Below are 12,759 nucleotides of genomic sequence, written 5' to 3'. Positions count from 1 at the left end.
GAGAGGAGGAGAGTAGGAGATCATGAGCGGAGCGAAGGGGATGGGAGGGAGAGCATCTGGAGACAAGGTCTGAGATGTAGGGGGGAGCAGTGCAATTGAGGGCTTTGTGTGTCAGAGTGAGAATTTTGGGTTTAATCCTGGAGGCAAGAGGAAGCCAGTGAAGGGATTGGCAGAGAGGTGCGGCAGATGAAGATGAGCCTGGCAGAGGCATTCATTATCGATTGTAAAGGAGCTAGGCGGCAGCTAGGTAGACCAGAGAGGATAGAGTTGCAGTAGTTGAGGCGGGAAAGGATGAGAGAGTGAATGAAAATCTTTGTGTCTTGTGTAAGGAAATGTCTAATTTTAGCAATGTTTTTAAGGTGGAAGTGGCAGGCTTTAAGCCAAGGACTGAATGTGAGGAGTGAAAGAAAGATCTGAGTCAAGTGTGACCCCAAGACATCGGGCATGTGAGGTTGGGGTAATGATAGAGTTGTCAACAGTTAGAGACATGGGGGTTGTAGATTTTGGAAGAAGGGGGAAAAATAAGGAGCTCAGTTTTGTAGAGATTTAGCTTGAGGTAGTGAGAGGACATCCAAGATGAGATATGAGAGAGACAGTTAGTGACATGGGTTAGCAAGTAAGGAGATAGTTTTGGTGCATAGTGGTAGATTTGGGTATAGTCGGCATACAAATGATAATGAAACCCGTGGGACTTTATTAAGGAACCTAATGAGGACGTGTAGATTGAGAAGAGAAGGGGACCGAGGACAGAGCCTTGCGATACCCCAACAGAAAGAGGTAAAGGGGCAGAGGATACCCCAGAGAAGGCTACACTAAAGGTATGGTTAGACAGATAGGAAGAGAACCAAGAGAGAGCTGTGTCACAGATCACAAAGGATTGGAGGGTATGGAGCAAAAGAGGGTGGTCGACAGTATCAAAGGCTGCAGACAGATCAAGGAGGATAAGTAGAGAGAAGTGGCCTTTTAATTTTGCTGTAAGTAGGTTGTTGGTAACATTAACAATGGCTGTCTGTTAAGTGAAGGGGGCGAAATTCAGATTGCAATGGGTAAAGGAGGGAGTTTAATGTAAGGAAATGGAATAGACGAGCATATACTAGCTTTTCAAGAAGTTTTGAGGCAAGAGGTAGTAGGGAAATAGGGTGGTAGTTGGATGGGGAGGTTGGACCGAGAGGTTTTTTGAGGATAGGTGTGACTAATCCATATTTAAGAGATGTGGGAACTATACCAGTGCTGAGGGAGAGGTTGAAGATGTGTGTGAGTATAGGGGTAAGGGTAGAAGAGAGGGAGGGGAGTAGTTGTGAGGGTATAGGGTCGAGGGGACAGGTAGTGAGGTGAGAGTATAGTATAAGGGCAGAAACTTCATCCTCTGTAACAGGGGCAAAAGAGCTAAATTTATGGCTATGTTGGATGATTGTGAGCTTTTGAGATGGACCGGTAGTATGTTGAGAGCCGATTTCATTTCTGATGGAGCCGATTTTGTTGTTGAAGTAGCTGGCAAAATCTTGGGCTGAGAGAAAAGATGTGGTGGGAGGTGGGGGCGGAGAAGAGTACTGAATGTGGAGAACAGACATTTTGGGTTTGAAGAAAGAGTAGAGATAAGAGTAGAGAAGTAATGTTGCTTATATAGATTAAGGGCAGAATAGTAGGAGTTCAAGATGAACTTATAGTGAAGAAAGTCAGAAGTACTCCGAGATTTCCTCCAGTGTCACTCAGCAGTAAGGGAACATCTGCGTAGATACCGTGTCAGGGAAGTATGCCAGGGCTGAGGATGAGTGTATGTTTTCCGAGCTATGGTAGGTGGGGCCAGGTTATCAAAGACTGATGTAAGGGTGGAGTTATAGAGGCAGATTGATTCATCAGGACAGGAAAAGGAGGGAATGGAAGAGAGAAGAGATTTGGGAGAGCTAGCGAGCTGTTGCTGATCTAATGACTTGATTCTTCTGTGAAGTTTAGTGTGAGGGGTAGAAGGAGGGAGAGTTGTAGGGAGGGAGGTGATGGTACAAGTGAGGAGGTGGTGGTCAGAAAGAGGAAAAGGTGAGTTTGTGAAGTTTGAGATCGATAACTGAAAATCAGATCAAGGGAGTGACCATCTTTGTGAGTGGAAGAGTCAGTCTATTGTGGCAGACCAAGAGAGGAAGTGAGTTGCAGAAGTTGTTTTGCAGAGGAGGCAGAGGGATTATCAACAGGGAGGTTGAAGTCACCGAGAATGAGGGCAGGGGTATCCGAGGAAAGGAAGTAAGGTAGCCAGGTGGCAAAGTGATCTAGAAATAGAGTTGCGGAGCCAGGGGGGCGGTATATGACTGCAACGCGTATAGAGAGGGGAGAGAATAAGCGAATCGTGTGTGTTTCGAATGAAGAAAATGTTAGGGAAGAGAAGGGCTATATTTGTTTAAAGGTGCAACAAGAGGAAAGTAAAATACCAACACCACCTCCTTGTCTATTGTCAGACCTAGGAGTGTGGCTGAAGTGGAGACCCCCGTGTGACAGTGCAGCAGAGGAAGCAGTGTCTGAAGGAGAGAGCCAGGTTTCTGTGAGAGCCAGAAGATTGAGAGAGTGGGAGATAAAGAGGTCATGGATAGAAGAGAGTTTGCTGCAAACCGAGAGAAAGTTCCATAGTGCACAAGTGAAGGAGGTGGTGGCTTTAGATGCAAGAGGAATAAGATTAAGGTTACCAGAGTTTTGTTATTGAAGTCTACTGAAGGGCACACATGGGTGTGCAGGGCAGGGAAGTTGTGGGGGAGCAGGGTTAGGGGAGATGTCGCCAGCAGCTAGTATGAGCAAGAGGGAGAGTGACATGAGATGAGATGCGGATTTGCAGTAGTGAGACTGTTTTGGTGATGAGTTGCAAGGGACAGAGAGAGTCTTTAGGAATGTGTGAAGTTCATGAATACAAAAGTAACGTGAGGTTAAGAGATGGGCTAATGAGCAATGCAGGTGGTGAGGGGTAAGGAGTAATTGAGTAAAGTAGTTTGTTGAACAGACAAAAGGTGGCAAATAGAGGTTTTTAAGATATTGTGCATTTTTTTACAAAATAGACAGTGTATAAAACTCAGTATAAAAACAGAACTTGCCTTATCCCTTGTCCAATCCTTGTTGACTTCTTGTATAATTCGTTGTGCCTCACTTATAAATGTTCACTTGAGATGTGAACAGATGATCTTACAATATTGTTATCTAACCTACATTGCTAGCCCCTGCATTGCTTCCCCTTAGCAGTGTTAAATTTATAGGCCACAGCATTCAGCTGAATGCAATAAATTAGGTAATGACCTAAACAAAGACAGTCAACAAGCCAATTAGTTAAATTTAATTCAGGGTGAGAAGTTAAAAATAACAGACAATAGAATTTGGGGGAGGCTGTGGTTAAACCAATTAGTGAAATGATAAATTTAGGAATTAAAACAAGTATTTGCAAGGTTTGAACATCACATAAATAAAGGCAAGATATCAGCAGGATAAATACATAATTAATTATACACACAAATGCAAAAAGAGGCTTGCAATTCACATACCAAAGAGAGATTTGCAGTACATAGGACTCAAAAAACAGGGAAATTGGCAGGATTTGAATGCAGGGATCAATTCACATACCAAAGAGAGACTGTGAATAGTAATGGCAACCGCTGGCCTCACTTTGTTTCTTATTGGCATGAGGGCACATAGATCCTTGTTTCTTAAGGCGATTTTAGCAAAGATCTATATAGAATGATTTATTGATGGAAATGTTTATTTATTTGCTACACTATGTTTGTGCAGGGGTAAGGTAACGTATAGATTCTCAAGAGGAGTCGAGTCTGAAATAAGAATTGCGTGTATTTTTAAAATGTATCTAAATATGTATCTAATATTTTATGGTTAAACATTTTATTCTTACTAATTTTCTGCATTGAGTGCAAGATGATTTGCTGCATAAAGTGCAAGTTGATGCAAATTGATAAAAAAATAAAACTTTATCTTCTACATTTTCAATTACTACTTTTTATAGGAAAACAGTTTCTGTAAAACATAGAAAACTCCTGAAACTGTTTAAGCCCCTTTTTATCTCTGTCGGCTTCCTGTGGAATAAGTCTGAAATCAGCAGCTTCTATTGGCTTATTATCAACAATAAATGTCAGCAATAAAGAGGAGACCAACAATCCGTTAAAAAAGTCATGCGAAAAGGGTTCTCCACAGAAGGTTTTGCTGGCATTATGAAGTAGCTGGGTGGCATTATGAAGTGGCGTTATGAAGTAGCTGGGTGGCATTATGAAGTGGCGTTATGAAGTAGCTGGGTGGCATTATGAAGTGGCGTTATGAAGTAGCTGGGTGGCATTATGAAGTGGCGTTATGAAGTAGCTGGGTGGCATTATGAAGTGGCGTTATGAAGTAGCTGGGTGGCATTATGAAGTGGCATTATGAAGTGGCGTTATGAAGTAGCATTATGAAGTGGCGTTATGAAGTAGCATTATGAAGTGGCTGGGTGGCATTATGAAGTGGCATTATGAAGTAGCTGGGTGGCATTATGAAGTAGCATTATGAAGTGGCATTATGAAGTAGCTGGGTGGCATTATGAAGTGGCATTATGAAGTAGCTGGATGGCATTATGAAGTAGCTGGGTGGCATTATGAAGTGGCATTATGAAGTAGCTGGGTGGCATTATGAAGTGGCGTTATGAAGTAGCTGGGTGGCATTATGAAGTGGCATTATGAAGTGGCATTATGAAGTGGCATTATGAAGTGGCATTATGAAGTGGCATTATGAAGTGGCATTATGAAGTGGCATTATGAAGTAGCTGGGTGGCATTATGAAGTGGCGTTATGAAGTAGCTGGGTGGCATTATGAAGTGGCATTATAAAGTAGCTGGGTGGCATTATGAAGTGGCATTATAAAGTAGCTGGGTGGCATTATGAAGTGGCATTATGAAGTAGCTGGGTGGCATTATGAAGTAGCATTATGAAGTAGCTGGGTGGCATTATGAAGTGGCATTATAAAGTAGGTGGGTGGCATTATGAAGTGGCATTATAAAGTAGCTGGGTGGCATTATGAAGTGGCATTATAAAGTAGCTGGGTGGCATGAAGTGGCATTATGAAGTAGCTGGGTGGCATTATGAAGTAGCATTATGAAGTAGCTGGGTGGCATTATGAAGTGGCATTATGAAGTGGCGTTATGAAGTAGCTGGGTGGCATTATGAAGTGGCATTATGAAGTAGCTGGGTGGCATTATGAAGTGGCATTATGAAGTAGCTGGGTGGCATTATGAAGTGGCGTTATGAAGTGGCATTATGAAGTAGCTGGGTGGCATTATGAAGTGGCGTTATGAAGTAGCTGGGTGGCATTATGAAGTGGCATTATGAAGTAGCTGGGTGGCATTATGAAGTAGCATTATGAAGTAGCTGGGTGGCATTATGAAGTAGCTGGGTGGCATTATGAAGTGGCGTTATGAAGTAGCTGGGTGGCATTATGAAGTGGCATTATGAAGTAGCTGGGTGGCATTATGAAGTGGCATTATGAAGTGGCATTATGAAGTAGCTGGGTGGCATTATGAAGTGGCATTATGAAGTGGCATTATGAAATAGCTGGGTGGCATTATGAAGTGGCGTTATGAAGTAGCTGGGTGGCATTATGAAGTGGCATTATAAAGTAGCTGGGTGGCATTATGAAGTGGCATTATAAAGTAGCTGGGTGGCATTATGAAGTGGCATTATGAAGTAGCTGGGTGGCATTATGAAGTAGCATTATGAAGTAGCTGGGTGGCATTATGAAGTGGCATTATAAAGTAGGTGGGTGGCATTATGAAGTGGCATTATAAAGTAGCTGGGTGGCATTATGAAGTGGCATTATAAAGTAGCTGGGTGGCATTATGAAGTGGCATTATGAAGTAGCTGGGTGGCATTATGAAGTAGCATTATGAAGTAGCTGGGTGGCATTATGAAGTGGCATTATGAAGTAGCTGGGTGGTATTATGAAGTGGCGTTATGAAGTAGCTGGGTGGCATTATGAAGTGGCATTATGAAGTAGCTGGGTGGCATTATTAAGTGGCATTATGAAGTGGCATTATGAAGTAGCTGGGTGGCATTATGAAGTGGCGTTATGAAGTGGCATTATGAAGTAGCTGGGTGGCATTATGAAGTGGCATTATGAAGTAGCTGGGTGGCATTATGAAGTGGCATTATGAAGTAGCTGGGTAGCATTATGATGTAGCATTATGAAGTAGCTGGGTGGCATTATGAAGTAGCTGGGTGGCATTATGAAGTGGCGTTATGAAGTAGCTGGGTGGCATTATGAAGTGGCATTATGAAGTAGCTGGGTGGCATTATGAAGTGGCATTATGAAGTGGCATTATGAAGTAGCATTATGAAGTGGCATTATGAAGTAGCATTATGAAGTGGCATTATGAAGTAGCTGGGTGGCATTATGAAGTGGCGTTATGAAGTAGCTGGGTGGCATTATGAAGTGGCATTATAAAGTAGCTGGGTGGCATTATGAAGTGGCATTATGAAGTAGCTGGGTGGCATTATGAAGTAGCATTATGAAGTAGCTGGGTGGCATTATGAAGTGGCATTATAAAGTAGCTGGGTGGCATTATGAAGTGGCATTATAAAGTAGCTGGGTGGCATTATGAAGTGGCATTATGAAGTAGCTGGGTGGCATTATGAAGTAGCATTATGAAGTAGCTGGGTGGCATTATGAAGTGGCATTATGAAGTAGCTGGGTGGCATTATGAAGTGGCGTTATGAAGTAGCTGGGTGGCATTATGAAGTGGCATTATGAAGTAGCTGGGTGGCATTATGAAGTGGCATTATGAAGTGGCATTATGAAGTAGCTGGGTGGCATTATGAAGTGGCGTTATGAAGTAGCTGGGTGGCATTATGAAGTGGCATTATGAAGTAGCTGGGTGGCATTATGAAGTGGCATTATGAAGTGGCATTATGAAGTAGCTGGGTGGCATTATGAAGTGGCGTTATGAAGTAGCTGGGTGGCATTATGAAGTAGCGTTATGTAGTGGCATTATGAAGTGGCATTATGAAGTAGCTGGGTGGCATTATGAAGTGGCATTATGAAGTAGCTGGGTGGCATTATGAAGTGGCGTTATGTAGTGGCATTATGAAGTAGCTGGGTGGGGGCAATGTAATAAAATTTTCAATTATTTATAAATGTTACTTAAAATATCCACACAAAAAAATTAATAGCATAAATGTAACAAATTGATTCAATGATAATTTATGCAACAAATGAAAACATTTTATATAAGTTATATTAGCCAGGTCGTCAGTAATATCAGCAAAAAGAAAATGCTCTAATGTGTAGCTAATTTTTATCATTGCACTATTTCTTACATAAAATTATGTATTTAACTCCTGCAATTAAGTTAAGTTTCAGAGTAGCAGCCACCAATTAGCAGCAAGCTTCCAGTAGTACTTTGCTACTCCTTGATGTTTTGTGAAAGCAAAATACTGCTAAATGTAGGATTAAAGGGACAGAAAGGTCCAAATTGAAAAGTGCATAGGTTCATTTCAGTTTTACATAGAAGCATTCTTGCAATATAATTCCATTAGCAAAAATACTTCTACTAGGAGTTAGTTTTTCAGTGGCATACGCACATATGCTGTGCAGGCCCATGCACCAGTATTCAAGTTTAGAGAGCTGGCAGTGGTGTGTTTTGTGTCTGTGAAGACGGTCATATAAGCTATTGCTGACTCTGAAGGTGTGCACGAGAACGGACAGGGTATCTGCGTATGCTGCTGGAAACCACTAATAACTTTTACTAGAAGCATGTTTGCTAAGTATTTAGCAAAAATGCTTCTATTTAAAATTGAAATGCACTGATTCACATTTAAAATTTGACCTATGCCTTTAACTGATTGCAAAATTTGGCGAGTAATGACTTGCAGTTATACTAGGTTGACTATTAAAAATTACAAATATGTTTTTTTTTTCTGTGAGCTAAAAGATTTTCAAAAGTAAATGTGCTGGAAATTTTTTTTTTTTATTTCTGATGGAGTAACTTAAAGAAAATAAATATGAAAAGTTATTTTTAAATGCAATGACCATAAAAGTGTGAAATGGTTCAGAAGAGAAGTAACGGCGCAGTGCTGACCAAGCTCAGTAGTAGAAGCGCTTATACAAACACTGCACAATATTCAAAAACATTGGGATGGTCATTACAGATAGCAAAGAATCAACCTACATTTGAGGTTTTACAGAAGTCATATTTTGTCATATTTCTTTCTGTGATAAATTCATTCTTTTGTGAAATTCACTTCACCCAACTACACAGGTTCAATTTTACAAATACTACATTTCATTTTCATTTATGCATCTAACTGAAATATGTATATCTGCTTCTTATAGGAGAGAAGAACTAAATACACACATTTTTACTAATATTTATATTGACTACGATAATAAAATATCCCTTCATCTCTTTGATTTTCCTGCCAGGAGGTCATCTAAAAGGGATATCAGGTTGCCTGATATCATGAATAAAGTAAAAAAAGCAAAATACAGCATTTATCAAAGCGCATACAGCAAACATATATAAAAGAAGCAGGAAAAATATATGAATGAAATTACAACAGACTGGAACGTGTTTAAAAATACATGTACTATTAATGTATATAATCTGGTGATTTTATGCAGCAACTGATTACTATATATATTTTCATTATTAAATAGTTGTATTTACCATGGAAATGTTGTCACTAGATTTGCTGGTAAACGTGTCTCCACTTGCACAGTCAATTCCAAATAAAGCACAGATGTCCCCTGCATAAACCTCCTCAACATCCTTCAAACATTACAGAAAAAATATATATATGATGAGAAACAAAATTAGAGATGAACTTAAAGTTTAAGAACTCAATCAGTAAGCAAAAGAGAAGCAAACATAGGATTACAAAACTAAGGTTACACAATTAGAAGCGTATAACGTACCTCCATCAGTTCTGCATGCAGACGCACAAGCCTCTGCACTCTCACTTTCTTGCCTGTTCTTGTGTTATAAATGTATTCACTTTTTTTCAGCATTCCCTGGTAGACACGGACATATGTAAGCTGACCAAAGCGCCCTGCCTGCAATGACAGTTATATCTCAGTCTAGCCAACACCAATATTGTGACACAAGCAGCTGTATAATTATGTGACACAAGTAATCAGCAAACAAAGCACACATTTGCTAAAATCATTGCCACCAGTTTAAGAGTTTTATTGAACAGAAAAGTGTATAATGGCTCCTTCATGTGCCTTTAAGTGTTTATAACATGCTAGAGCATTTTATTATTGCACTGCTACTAGTAAGCTCTAGAGCAGAAATGCACTGCCAATCCAGAGCTGAACCGCACCACCACCAAAAGCTAGCAGAATGCCATGCTTTATTTAGCTCAAGACATCAGTAACATTTCAGGGCTCCTGTCCCTTTATCAAGCCAACAATACACACATTTAAACCCAACCCCATAAAGGAGTGGCTAATCATCAGCTGTCTTGTAGGGGTATATTTCTCTTACACCACATTGTCTTAAACCTAGAGAGATTGTACCCCTCTCCCTAAAAACTTTCACTGAAGACAACTTATATTAAAGGGACAGTATTGTTTTAAGAATATTTGCTTGATAAAGGGGCAGGAGCCCCAAAACATTGCTGATGTTTTGGTGGTTCAGCACCATGGGTAGTGCTTGTTGATTGGTAGCTAAATGTAGCCAGTAATCATCAGCATGCACTACCCAGGGTTCCGAAATAAAAATGGGCCGGCTCCAAATTTTACAGCTCTGCTTTTCAAATAAAGATACAAAAAGAACAAGGGAAATGTGGATTTAGTATCCCTTTAGAAAGATAGATAATCTCTTTATTACCCATTCCCCAGTTTTGCATAACCAACACGGTTATATTAATATACCTCTGATTACCTTGTATTTAAGCCTCTGCAGTCTGCCTTCTTATTTTAGTTTTGTTACTGCCACCTATTGACATGAAACATCTATTATAAATTACCTTTTACTTTTTTCATTAGATTGTTTCATTTTGAAACAATGTAAACTGTATCAATACATAAAATGAATAATATACAAATAATTTTTCCCTAAACCATTCTACTAGACTGCAGCTATATTATAGGAATCACTACATTTTCTAATAAGGCTAATTTACAAAAAATATTGACCATTCATAGTCCCTATTTAGACCTTTTAAATGCATTGTGTCCAATTCATAGATCCAGAACATCTCCCTTAGTTTTAATAGCTTTTCGCTCTCTACCCCATTCCCCTGTGGCTTCACTACATCTATAAATTCAGAGGTCAGGGGATTAGAGTTCTCATTAAACTATAGTAAAACATCAGTCTTCTTTATAGACACATCAGTTTATAAAAAAGGTAACACTATCCAATTTGACCTGTACACAAAAAGTACATAGAAAAATACTTTATTAACCTATGACAGTTTCCATTCAAGAAAATTAGAAGACTCCCTCTAAAAGAGTCAGTTACTAAGAGTGAAAAAAAAAATTGGATTTAAGGCTAAAGAGAAATGGAAGAAAAATTTGTGAAAAGGGGATACCCAAAACAGTTGATTATACACCATTTAGAGACATTGGATTAAAAAAAAACAACAGAAAAGGATAAGCGTAAGAATGAGCGTATGTTTTTTGTCTCACAATTTGGTACACAGTGAAGCTATAGCCAAGATTTTACACAGACATTGGCATGTCTTAAAGGATTGTAATAGCAATGTGGAGTCCTTTAAATCCATCCCCCGAATGGCATATAGGATAGTTAAAAGCTTAAGAGGCCACCTAGTCAAGTCAGACATAGGCCCCAAGAATAAATAAAAAAAGAGAGAAGCGCTCAACCTGGGAACAAACAATAGCATAGTAGCTTGTTCTATGGGTAGTCACCACCCAAGAAGCAGCCTCTTTTTGCTCAACATGTGCCTTTCACAGAGAAGAACTTTCCTGAAGCATATTAGTAGGCCCCAAGAAACACATGATACAAACATCCATTGATAGTAAAAGGAGTGTGGGCTGTTGCCCCTACCTTGGATGTATGAGTTGTAGTTTCATTATAGGGGGTAAGGGATTTACACACCCTGCAAGTGGAAAGAAGTATAAGATTATACATCTAGTTACCTGTGAAACAGCACATATTATATATATGATCAAGTGTCCCTGTTCTATGATTTACATAATGGAATCAGCCATAAAGCACAAGAATGTATGAGCAAAAATTGTTCCAATATCAGAACCAAGGACTCTCAAGCATCCGTAGCAAACCATTTCTTAGAAATGGGCCATCAAATAAACCAGATGAGATGGCAAATTATAGATGTAGTGAAGTCACAGAGGAATGGGGTAGATAGAGAAGCTATTAAGGGAGATGTTCTGGATCTATGAATTGGACACAATGCATCGGTCTAAAAAGGGACTATGAATGGTCAAAACTCTTGTAAATTAGCCTTATTAGAAAATGTTGTGTTTCCTATAAAGTAGCTGAAGTCTAGTATTAGAATGGTTTAGGCCCTAGGGGAAAAGGATATTTGTACATTATTAATTGTATGTATTGATGATACAGTTGTTTACATTGTTTCAAAATGAAACACAATCTAATGAAAAAAGTAAATTGTAATAGATGTTTTATGTTAATAGGTGGCAGTAACAGAATGAAAACATAATGACCACCAAAGTGGCATGAAAATGAGCATTTAAAGGGACATAAAACAAGTTGGGATAGAAACCAAATATAATATGTAGTTTAATTACTTTACCTGAAAATTTATACTGCAATGCGTCGCCATTAACCCTTTTTTTAAGTTTCTGAATTGTAGAGATCTAACTCCCCCCCACACATTTCCAAATTACAGACTCTTCAAGCCTCAACCTGCTACATTCTACACATAATGATTGTTTCTGTAAAGCTCATTTGTATCTGTCCCAGGCTGGCGTCAGCTAAAGATAAGATAGTGCTAAGCACAGTTTCTAACAAAGTGACAATAACAGGTCCAGATCAGCTACTTCAAATAAGGGCAGCATTGTGTGACAGTGCGGATACACATAGCTTTTCTGTATTTGTTAATAGCATTTAAAACCAGAATTCTTTATATTATTATAGGTTTCTTTAAAAAACAAACAAAAAAAAAAAAACTCAGTCATTTTGATCTGTTAATATTACTGTTCCGTCCTGTTTATTAAAACACATACAAATTCTGAGCATTAACACCTACTTCCAGTTTAAAAGCCAAGCCCACAAATGGCTGGGAGCCATCCCTGGTTGGATTCATTAGAATCTTAAATGGTTCTTCAGAGTTCCTTTATTAAAATAATAATAAAAAAATAGTAATTAGATCCTTAAGAAACTGCTCTACATATATTACCTAAATCAATGAGGCAAAATATATTATTATAATAAGAAATGAAATAAATTATAAATGCAGCAAATATCGTGGACACTAAGGGTCATTAAAACCAGTATTATCTGCCTTCTTATAAAAGTATTACCTTTTAAAGAGTCTGGAGTTGGGAAACTTTTAACAAGGATAATCTCCAGGTTCTAGAATAATATTTAGAATAGTTGAGCAGAAATTATTCATAACTGCATTAATGTTTAGAAATGTAAATTTGTTTTAGCAGTACTGTACATATATTACCAATAGTAACAAAATAAATATACAAACTTTTTTTTACTTTATGGTACATTTATGAAATCCAGATTTCAAATTACTGCTTTACTTTTTCAAATGACTGCTTTATTTTTTTTTTATTGCTCTCCACATAATGTATGTGTATACAACA

The 12,759-nt window shown here is 38.7% G+C and overlaps 1 protein-coding gene across 1 annotated transcript in view; it reads right to left on the bottom strand.

The window, feature by feature from the left end:
• Positions 1-12,759, bottom strand: part of GFM1 (G elongation factor mitochondrial 1) — a 100,045-nt gene that overhangs the window by 72,241 nt on the left and 15,045 nt on the right. Inside the window, exons 8-10 of the mRNA XM_053710092.1 lie at positions 12,192-12,276; positions 8,914-9,051; positions 8,666-8,767 (exon numbers count right to left, since the gene is read on the bottom strand). Of these exons, the coding sequence (XP_053566067.1) occupies positions 8,666-8,767; positions 8,914-9,051; positions 12,192-12,276 (325 nt within the window). The remainder of the gene's footprint in view (positions 1-8,665; positions 8,768-8,913; positions 9,052-12,191; positions 12,277-12,759) is intronic.

The sequence above is a fragment of the Bombina bombina genome, chromosome 4 (assembly GCF_027579735.1).
Source record: "Bombina bombina isolate aBomBom1 chromosome 4, aBomBom1.pri, whole genome shotgun sequence".
NCBI classification, from domain to species: Eukaryota; Metazoa; Chordata; class Amphibia; order Anura; family Bombinatoridae; genus Bombina; species Bombina bombina.
Note: the sequence above shows the minus strand (reverse complement) of the source record. Positions and strands in the feature narration are given on the sequence as shown.